Here is a 22,058-nt window from a genome sequence, read left to right as displayed (position 1 = left end):
TGTGTGCTGTGCCAATTGCTTTATGCAACAATTTATATCCATTATATAGTCAGTGCAATTGTACTTGTTCTGTAAAATTCCAGCTCCAGACTTAATTCTTTACAAAAATGTGGAAACCTTTGTTAAAAAGGGAGGTGAGAAATCTTTTATTGGTTTGTATGCAACCAGTTTGCAATGTTATGACAAAGGCTTAATCATTACATTACTTACATTACTATGCAATATACATAGGCCTCTGAAACATAATAATTCATGTACATTTGTTTTAATGACACACACATACAAATACTGTGTAAATGTGCAGAAAACCAAAAATCCTGTCTTTAATGATTCACTTGCACTGCAATCTACAACTTTGATTCAAGCAAACAAACACTTTAGCACTGGTAGACTGAAGAAACACTTTCAGATGCTCAGGTTCAAGATAGACCACCACGGACTATAAGCATCACTTACATAAGTGGATCAAACTAACTGACGTTGACTGCAGTGATAACAGCAATACTGGAGTGCAAGTCAACCGTTTCTAACTTTTGCAGATGTAAAATCTTGTGTGCAAACTTGTTGATGGTTCAAACTGTTTATTTATCAAACGATTTCTAAAAAATTCATAGCTAATACTCATTGTAGAAAAATAGTCTTGAAAGTAAAAAAGTGAACAATGGGTATTTTACAACTTGACTTCAAACATTCATTATATAACTTCTTCCTCATCAAGATCATCAGACCTTTTGGTTGCTAAAACTCAGGTTGACCTATGAATACTGAACATAGCAAGATATCCCTGACAAAACTTAAAAAAAATCTAAAGAAGCATGTGTAATATATAAAGTTACAGAATGAAGACAAAAAGCAGTGTTATCAGAATACAACAAAACAAGTAGTGTTACTATATATGAGCAGCTTAATATCTCTGGCACTTAAAATAATATGTGGTCAATTTAATTGATCCTATATCTGAGAAGTGAAAACTTGAAGTGAATTATCAAGACATTAAAGGACATATCTATTCTGTGATGCTGGGCATTTGCCAACATCTGCACTGCATAACTTCTCCAATATCTAATCAATGTTCCACCTTTATTTAAAAATGCCACTATCCCATTTTAAGAACTAAGTATGAAGGCTAGGTTCTAAAATATTTTTATAATTATTCTTTTTATTATTACTTAAACTAACAGTAGAATTAAACCTTACTTAATTTTTACTCTTTAGAAAATAAAGTATTTTTGTGAATATGTTTTCCCTTTCTCTTCCAAACACATTTCAATGCAAATTGCTCATAAACAGACATACGTGTGAATAATGGGGGTGTAAATATTTGTTCTGACAACAATTCAATTTTATACTGGTTGTTTATTAAAGGATGCAATGTCCTGCACTATTGCATATTAAATTACGATACATGATAATTATTATCAATTAATTGAGTCAATCAGTTAATCAATTTTATAATGCATTGAATTTTCATTGTCAGATCGATAATCATTGTCAGATCAGTAGGTATCAATACATTTACACCCCTCGATGTCTTACTACATGATCTGATCACAGCACTTGTGAGAGCATCTGCACTGAGAGCTACAGTGATAAAACATTGTTCATGATGGCAGTGACTGTAAGGCAAAACTATACACATAGGTCTGTAAGCCATTAGGTGAATGCTGTGGATAATAGCCAGTTACTGTGAGACTCTATATCTGCCATTTTTTAACATGGGCTAGTCTTCTCTGTGTGAATCAAATACTCCACAGTGCCTTCATTTACTGTCAGTTTCTTTTTCTCTGTCACACCACCACAGTTCTGTAGATGCCTCTTGTGTTCAGCACTATGCCACATCCCATAACCAAAATAGATGAGAAAACCTGTGGATTCATATCAAAGGTACATTTTAGTATTTAGTGTAATAAGTCTTATTTTCTTTTACTTTACATAGTTCATTGTTACATTGTTCTCAGTTCCATTGTTCATGGTTCATTGGTGTGTGTGTGTGTGTGTGTGTGTGTGTACATGTTTATACTACATTGTGGGGACCAAATGTCCCCACAAGGATAGCAAAACCTGAGATCACCTACCTTGTGGGGCCCAGCCAGCGGTCCCCACGAGGGAAAAGGCTTATTAAAAATAATAAACTATGTTTTTTTTTAAATGTAAAAATGAAAAAAGGTTTCTGTGTAGGTTAGGTTTAGGGGTAGGGTTAGGGGATAGAAATTATCATTAGATCTGTATAAAATCCATAAAATGAATGGAAGTCTATGGAGAGTCCCCACAATGATATAAAAACAAGTTTGTGTGTATGTGTATTTGTGTGTGCATGTGTGTGCGTGTGTACATAGCTATAGTTTGGTAACAAATTTGTCCCTTAGAAGTTAGCTCAATCGAACAAAACCTCCCTTTCAGGATATTTTGGGACATCCTCATTTGGAAAAACAGTCCATAGGTAAATTCATGCTGTTGTTGTTTTTTATGATTGTTGTTGTAAAAATGCTTTTTTTTTCTAATTTGTTACTTTTTCTAAATTCTGAAAATTCTTTTTTTATTCTTTTTGGGTGTTTCTCAATTCTAAGAATGCAGGGAATGGACTTGTGTTCTTATGTAGACCAGTCTTGCCAAACTACCTTGGAAGAACAAACTCGGAAGGACAGGAGGATGTAGAACGCATCTGTTGCAAGCATTGAGATGTGCTGCGATCTTTCTGTTGCGCAATTAACCGGCATAGCATATTTGAATCCAGTGAGAGGACTATTAGCATTATCACACCAGTGACAGCATTAATATCATCACACCAGTGAGGTTTTGCAGGACTAGTGACACGTTAAAAGAATAAAGTTTGTAAACACCCGGGGCCGGAGTGATTCCAGTCAGGCTTCCTAAGCAACCAATTGGCGTGGTTCCTAGGGTGGGTAGAGTCACGTTGGGTTAACCTCCTCTTGGTCACCATAATGTGGTTCTCGCTCTCGGTGGGGCGCGTGGTGAGTTGTACATGAAGCCTCCACATGCGCTACGTCTCCGCGGTAACGCGCTCAACAAGCCACATGATAAGATGCGCGGATTGACAGTCTCAGACGCGGAGGCAATTGAGATTCATCCTCCACCACGTGGATCGCCTCCACGAGGACCTAGAGTGCATTGGGAATTGGGCATTCCAAATTGCGATCCTCTTTCACGGGAATTTGGAGGATGCATGAGGTGTATCCTTCGTGGGCACTCACAATCCACATTTCTTAGCTTCAACGGAAATGTCTAAAAAAAATAATGCCAATATGCCCGTAAATATGATGTTCAAATGCAAGTAATGTTAATTCCCAAGTTGAAGTACCTCAGTAGATGGGTGCAGAGTATATAATATGTATAATTATATTAATATATAATTAAAATAAATATTAGACTAAAAATACACCTGTAAAATCTATTTTTTTTTCTCTTTTCATCATTACAACTCTCCTAAAATGTACCTCATACAGTCCCTTCTAAAAGGACTTTGTTCCCTTCTCACTCAAAGAGCTCGCACTTGTTAAAGAGTGGCGTGCTGTAAAAGCAACCATGATACGTTCCGTTTCCATTTGTCCTATGAAGGCCGTCTTGTTTAAACGAGGCTTGTTTAAAGGAGGACGCTCGGTATACTGCAGCCTTCAAAGGACGCGTCCTACCTAGCACGCAGTCTTCGAAACGAGACATAGCCATTATCTGATGCATCCTCGATTTTAAGGACACATCCGGGTAATTTCCTATGTTCTCGGTACTTGCGTTCTTGAGGAATGGAATCGAACTTCGGCAGTGGATGATGACGTAGAATGAGTCCACGAGAATGTAAGAACACAAAAGAATGCACATTGAGAGACAGCCTTTTTTAAGGGTTAGAGTTAGGGTCTGATTTTGGTTTAGTATATAGTATTAATTATATATTATAATTAAGTTTATTTATATATATAAAAAATAGAAGTCTATGTTATGTCCCCAATTAGATAGCCAAGTAAACAGCACTGTTAGCACTTACCTATTGCCATCCAGATGGAGAAACGGATCCATGTGTCTCCGCTGAGCTGAACCATGAGATACACGTTGACAAATATACTCAAAATGGGTAGAAAGGGTAACAGAGGAACCTGAAGCAAAAAATACACACTGCTTCAAACATCTGCTTGACTGCACTCTGCTCAGCAATCACTAATGAAATGAATCAAAAACACTGTGAATGGAGGCTTTTTCAGGTCGAATAACTTTGTTTTTCATGTCAGATAAGGATAACACACAATGTGACCCTACAGAGTGCTTTGCAAACAGAGTTGTTATATACAGGCTATTAGCCTGAAACCCAGTGCTCTATTGGGCAGAATACACAGCAAACCACAAAAGCAACAGCTTGTTAATTTAGACCCCATGAAATAAAAAAATAAAATAAAATAAAAAAATTAAAAAAATGTTGACCAAATTAACCTTTTAACAGATGTACACATTTAATCTTTTCTGGAAAGACAAACAAAAATACTGTTGACTCAGTGTGCACCACAAAGGTTTTTGTCCAATCAAATGCTGTCTAGAAGTTTGAGAATGTCCCTCCCCCTATTTGCACCTGAAACCAACAAATCATGGTTCAGGGCTGTGACATAACTAAAATACCCATTAGGTTAGACTATTTATTTTTTATTTTATTTATTTTTTTAAAAGCAATGAGCTTTTTATTTACTGTATTTTCTGTCCAAACTTGGTGGTCTATGCATTGTAATGACACGTACACTGACGGCCAAAATTTGTAATAATGTACAGATTTTGCTGTTTCGGAAGGAAACTGTTACTTTAATTCACCAAAGTGGCATTCAACTGATCACAAAGTATAGTCAGGACATTACTGATGTAAAAAAAAAAATTAACAGCACCATCACTATTTGAAAAAAGTCATGTTTGATCAAATCTAGACAGGCCCCATTTCCAGCAGCTCTCACTCCAACACCTTATCCTTGAGTAATCATGCTAAATTGTTAATTTGGTACTAGAAAATCACATGCCATTATATCAAACACAGTTGAAAGCTATTTGGTTAATTTAATGAAACTTAACATTGTCTTTGTGTTTGTTTTTGAGTTGCCACAATATGCAATATACTGGCATGTCTTAAGGTCAATATTAGAACAAAAATGTCAAAAAAGAAACAGCTTTCTCTAGAAACTCATCAGTCAGTCATTGTTTTGAGGAATGAAGGCTATACAATTCTTGAAATTGCCAAAAAACTGAAGATTTCATACAAAGGTGTACACTACAGTCTTCAAAGACAAAGGACAACTGGCTCTAACAAGGACAGAAAGAGATGTGGAAAGCCCAGATGTACAACTAAACAAGAGGATAAGTGCCTGACAAGACAGCCACATCTATGGCAAGTGCTAATGGAAGCGTGGGGTGAAATGTCACCTGAGTATCTGGACAAACTGACAGCTAGAATGCCAAGGATCTGCAAAGCTGTCATTGCTGCACGTGGAGGATGTTTTGATGAGAACTCTTTGAAGTAGTTGAAGTAGTATTTTTTTTTTTTTTTCAAATTGTAATAGTAATTTTTCATGTTATTAATGTCCTGACTATACACTGTGATCAGCTGAATGCCACTTTGGTGAATAAAAGTACCAATTTCTTTCCATAAGAGCAAAATCTGTACATTATTCCATACTTTTGGGCGCAAGTGTATGGCAATTGTTACTTTTGATTGATCAAAAAATACATACCATGAATGAAACTTTCTTCCTCGTCTGAGGTTGTCTGCAAACCAAAAATATGCACATAATAAAGATGATCAAGGACACTGCTAACACCCCTAGGGCCCAAGGCTCCATGGCAACAATGGCCTGTCCATAGTATGTGTTGAGTGTACTTATAACACAAACAATAAGCGCTGCAGGAAAGAAAACAGACACAGATCAGTGTAACTACAGATGTAAACTTTCAGAGCAGATGCCAGATTGTTTGGTATTTCATTTGGAAGTTAAAGGTCAAAGATCTGTCAAACTAATCTTTAAATACTGCAGTACTAACCAATAATAATAACAGACACATTGACAGCTGTGGAGGTCTGTTCAGTGGGCAGCAAAGGAGGGTTCAGCAGAGAGCGTAGGGTTACACCACCATCTTTCAGCATGTTGAGGTGAGACTCAGACTCTGTCAGTTCTGATTCATCAACCTCTTCCTTCCCTTCACTGATCCTAGACTTCTCAAACACAGCATCCGGCTGGTATCTGACATGAAAGTGTTGTTGCAATTACATTTGATTTGTATTAGAATTTCTGTTTCATGCCATTAGAATAAGGGAACATGGTAAATATAATAATCAAATGTGACAGCTTACAGTATACACTCTCTAGAGAATATCTCAAGAAATGAACCAATGCTTCACCAAGGTGAAGTGAATAATTTCTCTGCCACTAGGGTCACCAAACCGAATTGCAAAAATATATTTTTAAACACTTTCTGTTTTAAAGTTGCACTAGAGCACTAGACGGCAGATAAAAACATCCTGCTTGCAGTAGATTCAATTAAACACACTTAAGCATTGCATTTCAGATACAATAACCATGTTTACTAACCTGAGGATAAGAACACATGCAGCTACTAAGGAGTATGCCAGCAAGGTTCCAATAGACATCATATCCACCAACGCTTTCAAGTCAAACAGGAAAGCCATAATAGCTGTTGGTGTGAAATAAAAGCCGATCAGGTGGAGGAAACTTATTTCAGACATTTAAAAAAAATTACTACTCATACAAAAGAGAAATGAAAGCCTAATGGTTGGCAAAAAAAGGAGACCTTTGAAGGGCACTTGAAAAGGGCTTAATAATATGTTATGTCGTTACTGTCATGTTTACAGCTTTTAAAGTTCAAGTCTACGCATTTATTAATACTAAGTTATAGGGTTTGGTTTGAACTTGAAAGGGCAAAATTGTTGGTTTAAGGATAAGGATATGTGTTAAGGATATGACCCTGATGACCCTCACAATTTTAATAGCTCATCTGCATTTTAATTCTGTTAAAGATTGCATGGGATATGATGCCTGTATATGTGGCACTAACTTTCAATGCAAAGAATGCACTTTGAAATATACATATTATACAGTCCTCTTAAAGAGCCCCTCAAGTGTTTGCTTAAAATGTAACTAAATAAAAATCAGCACACACTATGTGGAACAAACTTTAGGAACCTGTACAATTATTTTTACATTCAGTGGCCCCAAACATATATGGACTCTTAAAATGCATGAATTGAATTGCATAGATTTAATTGCATTTAGATGTAATTGATAACAATAAATGCTTGACCTTTTATCAGACCTAACTTTTCTTTTCTTAGCCATTTCACTTGCCAATTTTTTTTGCTAAATAATTGTTGTCTTGCATTGTACAATTTGAAAACACACTTCTTTTTGTGAAATGTTTTGCTTGAAATGTGTTGAAATGCCACTTTCGATATTTTGTTATTTAATGCAATGACAACATTCACACATTTTTAAGTTGGGCTTAAGCATCCAAGCACTTTTGGGGGCAACAGCACAAGAGCATGCACAGCTTCTTTCATTTATATAAATTTTATAATTTAAAATTCTACCTGTTTTGAAGAGCTTGATATGACTGCACTTATATAAATAAAAGCTACATAAAAGTGCCTTTTACATTACATGGGATACTGATATGCTGTGGAGCTTTGTAAATAATTCACACACATTATCAATAATCAATAGGCCTCTCGATTCTAATTAGTGGAAGATTTTAATCTCAGGGTGTAACTGAATAGCTTTTGTATGTTCTGATGAAAGCAGCTCCAGGTGTGCCCTATAACTTCTAATGCAGGTGCTCAATCATCCCTCACAACAAGGAGGCACTGTACAATAACAAACAAAAATGCTACAGTTTAGGCCTAACATGTGTAATATGCAGGGGGTTCCAAAACCAAAAATTGTCCTGCGTCCTCGCCCCTTGGCTATGCTTCCCCTCTGCTCACTCATTCCTTAGAAGTCCTTAAAATCCATAAGCATCCACTGAGTTGACCCCTGCTAGCATCAAAGTGCTCTATTTCCACAGCACCCACTGTAGGGGAAATACTAAGAATCTCTCCCTGCAGCTGTCAACAGTACATTACACATCTGCACCTGACACGTGACTTCAAATATATATAACAAATAGACCAGGCTTTTTCAGGATGGCAGCAACACAAGAGTGATATCCTTTCATTTTTCCAGCCAACTTCACAAAACTATCGCTTTTGCATGCAGTTAATTATTTTGGTAACACTTTACAAAAAGGTTCCATCTGTTAACATTAGTTAATGTATTAGGTATTATGAACAAATAATTAACATTATATTTCTGCAGCATTTTTAATCTTAGTTAATGTTATAAAAATACAATTGTTCATTGTTAGTCATGTTAACCAATGGAAATTTTGATTTAAAAAAAATATATTAGTAGATGTTTTAATGTACATTAACTAAGATTAATAAATGCTGTAAAAGTATTTTTCATTGTTAGTTAATGTTGTTAACTAATGTTAACAAATGGAACCTTATTGTAAAGTGTTACCATTATTTTTGCAGAGATTTTAACTACCTGCTGCTGTACAATCCTATATGGAGGGATATAGCTTGGAAAACAAATTATTAATATATCAAGAAAAGATTAAATATATAATAAATTCAGGAGTCACGTGACACCATGCAAGGAGGGGATGTATAAACGGCAAGCTCTGCGCACTTTGCTTGTTTTTAATTATTTTTATATCATAACCAGTGAGATTCGATACACCCTGTTACATAACTGTTCTATGAAGTCAACATGTCAAAGAATTCAAAATCCTCAGGCTCTGGAGATATTAAAAGACACTTACATGCTCAGACTGATACCTCAGACAGGCCCGCAGACCAGGGACTCTGTTTGGATGGTGCGGTGGGAGAAATTCAACGGCAACTGGCCAGCATGTCTGTGATGATAACGAAAGTTGTTGCTGAATTAGAGGATCTTGCTGTAATACGTCGATTGATTACTGCGATGGGAACGAAATTCTCTGAATTAGTTACAAGAATCAGGGACGTCGAGAGACAGATCGATTATCTGGAGTCATCGGAGAGGGAGTTAGCTGTTAATCCACTAGCAACCAAGATAGACTTGGAACGCATTTTCCTAGACGAGCTCTTCCCGAGTCTGCTCAACATAACAGGCCATAAGCTGGAAATCGAGTGAGCTCACAGGGTTCCGGCTCGGAGATCCATGGAGGGAGACAGGCCCCAATCAATTCTGGCCAAATTTCTGAGATCATCCGTTAAAGATCTCATGTTGCACAAGGCGAGGAGCAAAGGATAGCGTTCTTGGAAGAATCACAGCATTTTCTTGTTCCCAGACTTTGTGAATTCGACAAGAGAGAAAAGTAATCGATTCAAGGAATGCAAGAAACTCTTACATCAACGGAAGGTCACTTTTGCACTGATGTTCCCAGCCAAATTGAGAATAGATACTAAGAATGGCCGCAAAATATTTACATGCCTACAGCTAGCATTGTCTTTCATAGAGACAATGGGGTGAGTAAACCATTTGGTGTTTCTCATGTGGCACCCAAGTGAACTTGACTCACTGAGCATACACTCGACTGTCTGAGGAAGCTGGGCGCCTTTTTTTGTTTCTTTTTGTGTTGGTTCCGCCTAGTGACTGGAGTATGTTTTGTGGAATAACACTCCTTCAAGAAACTTTTGCATCGACGAAGGGTTGCTTTTACACTGAAGTTCCCGGCCAAATTGAGAATAGATACTAAGGATGGCTGCAAAATATTTACATGCCCACAACAAGCGGTCTTTCATCAAATCAGTGGACTGAGGAAGTCCTGGTGTGTTTCTCACATGCCTCCAAGTGAGCTTGTTTCACTGAACATACACTTGACCGTCCGAGGAAGCTGGGCACCTTTTTTGTTTCTTTTTGTGCTTTTTCCACCTAGCGGCTGGAGTTTGTTTTGTGGAATAACACTCCTTCGGGACAGTTGTTGATGAATCTGCTCCTTCTTTGTTCTTATGCCTCCTGTTGGATGGAGTTTGTTTCCTGGAGTATTTTTTGCAGGACATTGTAAGGATTAGGTGCACTCATGAACAGCCGGCTCACTGAACATTTGTTTGACTGTCCGAGGAAACTGAACGGCTTTATTTATTTATTTATTTTTATGATTATTTATTTCTTTCTTTTTTCTTTATTTCTTTATTTTTATTTGTGTGTGCTGGTTCTGCTAGCGGCTGGAATTTGTTTTGTGGAGGAACACACCTTCGAGACAGTTTTGTGAATGAATCTACACATTCTTTGTGTTTATCCTGCCTATTGGCTGGAGTTTGTTTTATAGATTATATTCTGTTATGTAATTCTGTCTCACAAAATATGTACAGAAGCACTGGACTTGAGAAATCTGATGGCAAAGTCGTCGCGGGGACTCTCATAGGTGTATATGGACTTTTTGAGTTTAGAGGAATGGATGCCGGTTGGCGCTGTCGTGCATGGGGTTAATGAGCACATATTCTTTTTCTGTTTCTTTGGTTTGGGGGGAAGTTCGGGGTCTGACTGTGGCACTAATGTTATCTTTATAATTTTATTTTTGACACACAATCTATTTTTTCTAATATGTCAAATTGTCAAATGTTAATATGAGTGGATTTTCTCTCTCCACATGGAATGTGAATGGGTTGGGGCACCCCATAAAAAGAAGGAAGGTTATTTATTTTCTTAAACGTAAGAAATATGATATAGTGTTTCTTCAAGAAACATATCTTTCCCTGCAGGAAGCTGAAAAATTTGTGAAGATATGGGGTAGACATGTTTTCTTTAGTGCTGGCTCAAGTAAGAGCAGGGGAGTTATTACACTAAGTAAACATCTACAATTCAAATGTCTCAAACAGATTAAAGATAAATTAGGAAGAGTCACTGTTGTTTTAACAGAAATTCAGGAGCAAAGGTTGATTTTGGCTAATATTTACGCACCTAACGCTGATGATCAGGGCTTTTTTATAGATCTTGAAGGGATGTTGCAAGCCGCTGGCACACCTCATGATATAATATTGGGAGGAGACTTTAATCTTTTGATGGACTCAGTCCTTGATCATAGTGAAGCAAAAGTGTGTAAGCCCCCTAGAGCAATATTGACGCTTCACAGGATGTGTAAAAATCTAGGTCTTACAGATATTTGGAGACTTTTGAACCCATCTGGTAGGGGCTATACATTTTTTTCATCAGTCCATAAGATTTATTCTAGAATAGATTTATATATATATATATATATATATATATATATATATATATATATATATATATATATATATAGTAAGTCCCTCATTTCTTCTGTCATTGATTGCTCAATTGGAAACATCTTAGTCTCAGATCACGCCCTGGTGAGTTTAGAGGTGTTGCCACATATGAAGAAAAATAAATCATATAGTTGGCACTTTAACGTATCCCCTTTGCAAAATCCTGATTTCCAACAAATGTTAAAGGCTGAAATCAGTGTTTATATGGAGACCAACTGGTCCTTAGTATCCTCTGTGGGCGTGGCTTGGGAGGTACTTAAGGGGTCGGATAATACAGTATGCCTCATTCATCAAAAAATCCAAAGCACGAGAACTCGTGGAGTTGGAAGAGAATATTAAAGTACTGAGACAGAACTGAAGTGCCGAATGTTGTCTCATGGCCTCAGAGGATTAACCCGATTGAAAATACAGATAAAATACTATTTTGTCGTGGAAGGTGGAGTTTTGGTTATTTAGGTTATTTATTAAGACAGTCATACTTTGAGTTGGGGGACAAAGCAGGGAATCTTTTGGCTAGATATATAAAGCAGAGAGAGTTTTTCTACCATTCCCTTTCTACCATGAAATCTGCTGGTGGTGAAATATTTTCCTCTTGATATTAATAATGCTTATATAGAATTCTATCTTGAGCTTTATAGTTCCACATCTTTGTCTACTGATGAAGATATTAGAAACTTTGTGGAACCATTAGAACTCCCTAAACTGACGACTGAGCAAAAAAATTCTCTTGATTCTGAGATAACCGTGGAGGAGCTTGACGAGGTAATTAAGGCCCTGCCTACAGGCAAGGCTCCGGGGCCAGATGGCTTTGCCGCTGAATTATTTAGATCTTATGCTACAGAACTGGCTCCAGTTTTGTTAGAAGTTTATATGGAATCATTAAAGAATGGAAAGCCTCCGCCAACCATGACACAAGCCCGGATCAGTCTGATTCTTAAAAAGCACAAAGATCCAAGCTGGGGCACCCTCATTTAGGGAGTGGAGCAGGGAGATGGGAGAGGTGGCGGCGTTTGAGGAGATGTTTTTTAGAAGGCTGGGGAAATGGGATTTGTTTGTTAGGAAGTGGGGGGGTTATTTGGCTTTTTTGGAGGGTTCTCGGGGAGGGGCTGGTGGAGATGGATTTGTAATTTAGTTGGGTATGTGTTTTATTGATATTGTTTGAATGCATATCTTGTTTTTTTTATTTTTTATTTTTGTATTTCTTTTTTTTATTTTGATGATCTAGTTGTTGGTGACCACAGTAGTGCATGTTTGTGTCGGGGGGAGGGGGTTTAATGTGAATAATTAATGTTTGGAATCAATAAATAATAAAATAATAACAAAAAATATATATATAACAAATTCTATAAATAAAATGGAATGAAATGTTAGCATAAATTAACTAGGCCTAAAATGTAGTTATGGCTATCTATTAATCAAATTACTCACATGAAATGCCAATTAATTAATCACAATTAATTAATGTACATACATTTTTTGAGAAATGCCCCCAAATGTAATATAATATAATATAATAATGAATAATGAAAAATTCCATGAAATATGACAAGTCATGAAATATGCCATGAAATGCAGCTTGAAATGTAATATAACAAACAAAAATAAATATACTGAGAAATAAATAAATACAGTTTTAATTATTGCAACATTTCATGATGTATTTAATTATTCATGATATCTATACCACCACCAGCAACACCATCACACTGAAAGCAAGCACCCAGTAATTAAGTATACACACTGCACATCCACCAGACTGACACAAACGGGACAGCAGGCCATGCAAGGCCTACCTCGGTCTTAGCTTACCCGCGGTAGTGCCTGCTGCCATAGTGGCAGCCACTGGTGACTGACGCTTACTCACTTTGGAAAGAAATCTGAAAAGGATGCCATCTCGTGCCATGGCAAATAGTATGCGTGGAAGAGGGAACATGGAACCCAACAGGCTAAAGATAAAAAAGGGTCATGGTTCAAACACCTGGAACTCTGGAAGGAAAAAAACATATTAACCAACACTGGCAAATGTGAAGGAGCAAATATTGGCCAAGTCCAGCCAATTATGTTAACCCACTAGTGCTTTTTGAATAGTATTCATTTTAGAGCTGAGCAAAAAAAGAAATATGTATAGTATATAGGAATTTCCATGACTTTTACATGCCTTTTAAAATTGTATAAATTGCAATGACTTTTCCAGGTCTGGAAATCACAATTTTAAAATCCCCTGATATTTCCAGGTTTTGCATGATATGGGAATTTAAATTCATGGTCCCATAGCTATTGTTATTCAAGTTTCTAAATTTGCACTCTTTCTCACATTTGCCTGGTGGAACACATTGGCCAGCCTGGTCTCATCAAATGTACGTGATCATTGCAACGTTTTTTGCAAACTGAAAGTACGTACTTCATTACACCTTTGGCTGCAGTTTTCAAGTGAAATGTCCAGCGAAAGAGTTTAACAACAGTTATTTAAAAACATTTTTTTTTTTTTTTTACAAAAACAGACATCCTTAACCAACACCTAAACCATACTGATAATGTTTTAAAATGCAAATTAAAAAAGAAAAAAAAAAGAAAACACACATTAACTTAAGTAACCATGTAATTTTTCTGTCGCTTTTATGCCACTTTGACTATCATGAGTCTTCGGCTGGACTCGAACCGTGGCCAAGGTGAATCTACCAAGCAAACTAATGACATAGGAATAAGTGTGTATATGTAGGTGGGTCTGTAATACAAGAGTTAAAATGTTTTGTTTTTCAAATCATGCGTTAAAGTAAAAGTGTTTTTATATCATAACATAGCAGGGGGTGAGTAATAGAGTGAAAAATACGTTTTTATAAGATCAAAATCAGCTATTTTTACTCATGATTTGTGTGACAATGATTAAACCATAAGCGCCTCTAGTGTTCATTTCACCAGGAAAGTGCAGTGAAAAGCAGATAATGGCACGTACAAGTCAATTTGCAAAAATGTATATGGAGTAACGTTATGAGACCAGGTTGCAGCGGCAGTTTGCACAGCAATTGTGCCTCCAATTCTCACCTGCAACTACACCAGAAGACATTGTGGCAATAAGTGGGGTCTTCGTCTTAGGATTGATTTGGGCTAACACTTTGAAAAGCACCCCATCCTGTGCCATAGCATAGATTACACGTGGCATTGGGAAAATGGAGCCCAGCAGACTGCATGTGAGGCAAAGACATCAGCAGAAGCAACAGGTCAATTAATTACATGCTGAAGAGCTGATCCCAAAGACTTCTTCTGCTGTTAAGAGGACTCAATAAACAGTTTCTTTTCTTCTTCTTCTTCTTCTTCTTCTTCTTTTTAAAATCAACATGAAATCAAAATTTGTCTTATATACTATCTTAATACAAACTCAACATCTTATTGTGGACATTTGTCAAAACAAATGTTTGCCTTCATAATATTTTATCAAAATGTAACAACTTGCTCCACCTTTAAAATAACTTTTTCTTTTTTTGTGTGACATCACTAAGCCCTAGTTTTCCAAACACTCTCTTCCAACTGCCGGTCATAAAGAGACCACTTTTCATAATTTCAATCAATTTCCTATTTATAAAATCAAGTCCCATCCCACATTTGGTCTTGTTGGAAATCCTGTTTCACTCATAAATATGTCACATTACAGAAGTAAAATGGGTTGGGTTGCAAACACAGTTTCATGTTGACTTTAAGAAATAACAAATCTGATCATTGTACACCACTTAGCAAATGAAGCAAATGGGACCAGACATACAGTTAAATCATCTTCATTTTTTTCCTGGGAGCTTTGTAAAAGGCCTATAGGCTATGGTATTTTGGATTTATAATACCAAGCAAGTATTCAAATAAAATTGGCACCAATCAAAAATCTTTAATGAACGTATTCCAGAACGGTATTAAAGCAAATCCAACAGTGGATAATGTAATTCATGTTGATTTAGTGGCTGTTGCCTAATGCCAAACAATACTTCTCATTTCACTGATTTAGATCACCAGGAAAAAATAAAAAACACATGTGGCACGAGTACATTTTGTTCTGAAAGAGAGCAAGAACAAACCTGATCACAATTAAATGCTATGTTCAATGGCTCTCTTTCAAACAAATCACCATCATAAAGTCATTAGAGATGCAAAGCATAGAAATCAATCCACCAAAGACCCAACGATAAACTTCAACTAAGAATATTCAAAGATTAGAAAGGAATTGTGTTTAAAAATTCTCCTTCATTTACTCACCCTCAGACCATTTCTTTCTTCTCCAGAACACAAACAAAGATTTTTAGAATAATATCTCAGCTCTGTAGGTCAATACAATGCAAGTGAATTGTGACCAGAATTTTGAAAATCCAAAAAGCATATAAAAGGCAGCATAAAAGTAATCCATACGACTCCAGTGGTTAACTCCATGTCTTCAGAAGATATACAATAGGTGTGGGTGAGAAACATATCAATATTCATGTCCTTTTCTACTATAAATCTACATTTTCACTTTCACTACCACATTATTCTTCTTTTGTTTTTTTGGTGATTTTTTGTTTCACATTCTTCATGCATATCAACACCAACTGGTCGGGGCAGGTCAAAGATTTGTAGTAAAAAATGACAAATATTGATCTGTTTCTTACCCACGCCTATCATATCACTTCAGAAGACATGGATTAAACCACTGGAGTAGTATAGATTATTTTATGCTGTCTTTATTTGCTTTTTGGAGCTTCAAAGTTCTGGCCACCATTCACTTGTACTGTAGGGACTTGCAGTGCTGAGATATTCTTCTAAAAATTTTAATTTGTGTTCTACAGAAGAAAGTAATACACATATACGGGATGGCATGAGGGTGAGTAAATGATAAGATAATTTTGAAAAAAAAAAAAAAAATCCTTTAACTCAATTGACAATTCACAAATAAGAAAAATTTATTCTATACTGTTATATTACTATCTGCAATGTTTGATCTCAGCATGCTGCCTAAATATTCAATCTTACAAGAAGCCTTGACCAGCAAAACAGCTTTGAGGAAGCAAAGAAGTACATTTACCTGGTTGATAGAGCACAAAGTGATCCTGCTGCCACTACATATTTCGCCGGTCCCCAGCCCACATATTCAAAGGCTACAGGCAGAGGACTCTTCTCATCCAACAGGTAATAAGGCATCATAAGGGTGAGGGCCGCAGACACTCCAAAGTAGGCAAGGAAGCAGACCAGCAGGGAGACGACTATACCAATGGGAATGGCTCTCTGGGGGTTCTTTACCTCCTCGCCTGATCACAATAACACATTATGTAAATTTATTCATCCAGGATCATTCATTCTTGTCTGTTGTAGTAAACTGTTAATAGGCAGGCTCAATTGTAATATGCAAACTTATTTCACATTTTGTGTTGTAATTTTGGGGGGAAATCTGCAGAATTTTAAAACGTTTTAAACGTAACTGAGAGTAGTACACTTTTTGATTGCTAAAAGCACAAATTAGTTGAGATATTAGAAACACGCAAGGGGTGGAAGATGTATAGATCTTTGTAAATGGCACTCTAAGGGGCCGTTCACACAGAACTCGTTATTCCTTTAAAAAAAAAAAAGGAAAAAAAAGCTAGATGCATTGCAATGAATGGAACATCTTGAGATGCACTTTTAAAAGTTGAGTTTTCTTTAAACTAGAAAAAAAATACCAAAAGAGTGCATATGGACACACACACACAAAAAAAGCATCCTGTGTAAACAGCCCCTAATTCTGTTCCATGTACAGATTCTGTGTGGGTCTGTGATTACTGAAGAGTTAATGTATGTTTATCTATCACGTGAAAAGCTGTGTCTGAGTACCTGTTGTTGCAATGCAGTCAAATCCTACAAATGCATAAAAGCATGTGGCTGCCCCAGCCAGTGTCCCGCTAAAGCCATAAGGTAAAAAGCCCCCTGCACCATAATCACTGGTAACATTAGCAGTGTGTGAGAGGTTCCTGTAATGAGACATTTTCACATTTTACAAATAAATTGTTCTGATCACCAAAAGTTTACACATCAAGCTGGCATTCTTGATCCAAGTAAAAAATAAACAAAAGTCATGTTTAACAGAAGACATATTCTTCACCTTGTGACAATTGTGGCATTTATGAGAGATTCTTCTGACAGATTCCAATTGAGTGAGTCTCCTTTGACAAAACCAGATACAATAACAAACATAAGCACCAGCACGTTTACAGCTGTGAAGATTTTGTTGACCCAAGCTGACTCTTTCACCCCAAAGGACAGAAGACCTGTGAAATAAATGACAATGACAGAAAAATTGTAATTGAATTTAGGGAATATTTATGCCAATTTAAGTTAATTTACACATTTACAAAATGCTTTCAGGAGTTTGACTTACTGGACCTAAGATTAAATTATCCAAGACAAATATCAAAGGTTTGCAAAACAGCGTAATGAATTGAACAACAGAATTTTAAGAGGGCTTTTTTTTTTTTTACCTGACAGAAGTAAGATCAGACAAACTGCAAAGAAATCAGGGTACTCTGCTAGGCCAGGCAAGCTCATTTTGAAGTACATTTTGCAGAACTTCTCAATGTGGCCCCCTATGAGCTCATCAAATGTCCCACTCCAGGCCCGTGCCACACTAGAGGTCCCTGTTCCAATAAAATATCAGTTTGTGTTGAAAAAATATATTTTTAAATGATTCATATGTATAGTATGTCCACAGTGGAAAACTGTATTAACACTGATTGATTGCAATAATAGCCTATTAATAATTCATGTTTACCTATTACATATGACAGAATGAGGTTCCATCCAGTAATGAATGCCCAGAGCTCCCCCACTGTCACATAACTGTACAGATAGGCCGAGCCCGTCTTGGGTACCCGTGCACCAAACTCGGCATAGCAAAGGCCAGCCATCACAGATGCTAGTGCAGCTATAAGAAAGGACACCACAATGCTGGGGCCAGAACTGCCCTTGGCCACTTCCCCAGCGAGCACATAGACACCAGCCCCCAGTGTACTTCCCACCCCGAGGGCAATAAGATCAACAGTGGAGAGGCAACGGCACAGCTTGGACTCCTCAAGACAGTCCTGGTCCACATTCTTCCTCCTCACAAGGGAACGGCCAAATGTGAGGCAATGTTTCAGCATTATTCCTGTGAGCAAAAACTGTCCAAAGAACTTTTTTTATTGTATTTTTCAGATAAATAAATCAAGTACAGGTTTTCTGTTTATTTGTTTTCTAGAGTTGAGTACACACCAAGTGAACTTTGGTTAAATACAGGTAAAATGCGACCCTTATGCTTGCTTAATCATTATGAGTATTTTCTTCTATAACTAAAAATCTATATTCATTTCATCCTTAACTTGTACGATGACATTTTTGTGCACTCACATACGCCGTTGTGAAAACTGCTATACAAATAAATTTGACGTGAATTGACTTGACATTTATGTATTTGGATCATATTTTAAAAATAAAGTAAATTACAAATTATTAAAAAATTGTCCCACTTTGCCTGTATTCACCCTAACTTGCTGCCTTTAGAACTTTTGTGTAGATGATTTGATTAACCTTCATAAAAATCCTCATAATCATTCAGAAAACACACTCACAGACTATCAATTCAAAAGTTTTTTTTTGTTTTTTTTTTTTGCTTTATGCACTAAGCACAATGAATGCACAATATACTGTACTGCAAGATCAGTTGTATCAGGAATAAAGTGGAACTGGGGCATGTACATCTGTACTATTCAAATACACCCCCGGCCTTTGTTCTTACTTGCAAATGTCTGCAGTTTAAGCAGGTTTAAGCGTTACATAACAAAGAATAATGCAGAAAGCCTTGGGCGATATTGCATAATAAAGAGATAAAGTGATTTTACCAAAATTGTACACATTGTTTATTGGTCAGAAATACTCTTGATCAATTAAAAAATGTTTTCACTAACGACAATGGTTTACATGTTTAGAAGAGCATTATAAAAAATATACTATGAGTTACATTAAAGTTTTTTATTACTTTAAATAAACAAAAATGGCAATGTACAAACTAAAACAATTACTAGATTTGTCTCTGACTCATATAATTCAGGGTCTCACCTTTTTACTTATACTGTAGAATCTCATCTTAAAAAGCTCTTTAAACAGCCATAAACATATTGTTGTTTTTGGCTGTGAGCCAATTTGCATGCTCATTCAGTGGCAGTACTACAAAGTACAGAAGTTGTCTTCATAAAATTACTCCATTGAATTACAAATGTTACATGTAAAATGGGAATTTTTAGGAAAGTATGGGATATTCTGGTGCATTTGACCTAATTGCTGGACATTAGCATTTCATTGCGCCTGTTTACAACCTGTGAAAGATGTTAAGGAGTTACAAGCTGAGAAGATTGACATGCATGAGGCTGTACCGTACCTGCGAGCTGCATGCCCAAGGGCTTATCTCTCTTTATGAAGCACAACTTGACAAGCAACTCGAAAGCTGCAGTTACAGTACAGCATATTTTACATGAATTAACCCAGTTAATTCATGTTGTAATGTGTAAGGAATAAAGTGCTGGCTATCATTAGAATTTTAGTAACAGTTGCAGGTATGGACTTTGCCAATCAAATGGTCATAAATCAACTTTTATATGCAGTATTTGTCTTTAATCTAATATCATCATCACAATTTAATTTAAATACATTCTTGAACCATTAGGGAATTCACAGCTTCATCTACAAAATAATCTAAAAATAATGCATTAACATTTTTTTTAAAAAGACTTAAAAACTTACCACCTGATGAGACTGGAGCTGTAGATGAGTTACCTTTGGGGAAGTAATGCCTTTAAGAAAGTTCTTGCAGCTTTCCCACAAACACCCACATACACGCCCCCAACACACACAGCTCTCAGAGATCTCCTCTGATTTCTTTAAAAAGCTCACTGAGCTCCTAGTCGAGTCAGTCCTTCCCAAGTCTCAAGTTTGCCCCTTCCTTCCCTCTAGCTCAAATAATATGCAGTCCCCAACTGTACTACTTTTACTCCCTTATTTACTCTGTCTTAACTTGTCCTGCCCTCCAGAGAACTGGTCTGGCCGCCGCCCCCAAAAAGGAGGGGCAAGGGGTGAGGTTATACTTTTCAGACTCAAGAAGGCAATGCTCCAAAATCACTATTTGACCAAGTCACCAGGGCTCATGGAGAACTTTGTGTTTGTGTTTGTGTTCATAGGCAAATTATTCATTTTGGTGTTGGATTTGCCTGAAAATTCTTATAAAAAAAAACAAAAACACTCACATGTCCGAGAAAGTCCCTGCTGCCAGGGCACAAACTGACCACTGATAAATGGTTCAGCAACTGACATTGACAAACATTGAGATCTGTTTGCCCAGTGCAATGTGGAAGAGTCGCTAAAAGCATTGGCGCTGATTGGACAAAAAAGCCTGCAAGAGTTATCACAGGTAAAGTGCTTTAATTGATGATTGTTTCCCTTAAATATATAAGCCCATAAGCTCAGGTATACTGGGTCAACAGGCCTCTCCAAAACGTGCTGATATCATAGTGAAGTGAGTTACATGATAGTAAAATTTTAGTAGTAAGATGATCACATTTGTAAATGGTATAGTCTAAGAAAAAAGTCAGGATGTGCTAATTTTTATTGCCACTTTCCATGAAAAGTGTACAAAATAGATTTTTTGTCTTTTTTTCCCCCAACAAATGGTCAGTAAAAGGCTGTGCTAAACCTTTGTAAAATGTTGATTGTCATCCTTAGGAGGTCAAGCGAAATATATGAGCTGTTTAATTTTCTATCAATTTTATAATTTAGTTTTTAATGCATCATAATTTGTATGATGTTGCAATGTTTTTAGCAATGAACATTAAAGAAACAACAATTGTAACAAAATGTATAAAATGTAAAAAATAAATACATAAAAACTGTTAGATTGGGTAACATGGTTACTCGGTAGGAGCTAGCTAGTTTTGGTCCAAATTTGGTTTGTAGTTATTGATAAACTCATATTTCCCATAAATATTTGCTTGAACATTTTTTCTTCTTGGGTAACAGGGTTTATGGTTGAGTTTGACAAATGCAGTCAACACAACAATATCTGGAATGAAATTCTGTATTTGTAACTTTAGAAAACTTGCCTTCTCACTTGCCATGATGTAGAAAGTTCCAAATTATATAACTTGTAGAAGGGAAATAATGTGGTAACCACACAGCGAGCAAACTGTGGGACTATGAGTCTTTCTGCGATAGCATTTCTCAATCTCGTGTCTGGCTGTGAAGTTCTTCTCTTTCAGTTTGTCATCAATTCAAAGCCTTTGTCCATTCTGTTCCATTTATTTATCTGAACACCACAGTGAAAGCAAATGCCACCCTTAATGGATGGGTAAGTAATGGGCACCACTGCAAACATTCATACTCTGTCCAGGGAAACAGCTGAGCAGAAATTCTAAAAATGCTGTCCATTGGATTTGCCAGTGCTGGCACATTCATCAGGTAAAGACAGATCTGGCGTGAATCAAAAGAAATGAGATCAAACGCCTGATGCAACTTCGAGTAGTCTAACTAAAAATGACTTTGTGTGATATCTGTGAACAGAACAGATACATTCTGATATAATTATGTAAACTGTAGGTTAATTTCTCCATAACAGCCTTTAAAGTTTATTTTAAAAAAAGTACTCAATGGGCAGTTTGAATAAACTGGCAAACAGCTCTCACTGTTGCTCTGAAACCCAGAGAGGCCTTTCTTTGGACACAAAGTCCAAAGGGCAGCTATGTAC

General features: G+C 36.6%; 1 protein-coding gene across 2 annotated transcripts; it reads right to left on the bottom strand.

The window, feature by feature from the left end:
* Nucleotides 1-129: 129 nt before the first annotated feature.
* LOC127418021 (cationic amino acid transporter 2) lies at nt 130-20,396 on the bottom strand. Of its 2 annotated transcripts, none has more exons than XM_051658331.1 (12): nt 20,066-20,396; nt 18,063-18,450; nt 17,773-17,928; nt 17,397-17,562; nt 17,129-17,265; nt 16,347-16,569; nt 14,348-14,487; nt 6,570-6,672; nt 6,022-6,221; nt 5,715-5,881; nt 3,998-4,106; nt 130-1,865 (listed from the first exon to the last, which is right to left on the bottom strand). In XM_051658331.1, exons 2-12 carry the CDS (start codon nt 18,430-18,432, stop codon nt 1,711-1,713), a joined length of 1,926 nt encoding a protein of 641 aa, XP_051514291.1. In that variant the 5' UTR covers nt 18,433-18,450; nt 20,066-20,396; the 3' UTR covers nt 130-1,710. The 2 variants fall into 2 exon arrangements, with proteins under 2 accessions (XP_051514291.1, XP_051514292.1); XM_051658332.1 differs by lacking the exon at nt 14,348-14,487 and adding an exon at nt 13,115-13,251 and having other exon boundaries at nt 20,066-20,328.
* Between the last annotated feature and the right edge of the window lie 1,662 nt (nt 20,397-22,058).

Source organism: Myxocyprinus asiaticus, chromosome 27 (genome assembly GCF_019703515.2).
Source record: "Myxocyprinus asiaticus isolate MX2 ecotype Aquarium Trade chromosome 27, UBuf_Myxa_2, whole genome shotgun sequence".
NCBI lineage: Eukaryota > Metazoa > Chordata > Actinopteri > Cypriniformes > Catostomidae > Myxocyprinus > Myxocyprinus asiaticus.
The sequence above is the reverse complement of the archived record's forward strand: the minus strand, read 5'-3'. Positions and strand labels throughout refer to the sequence as shown.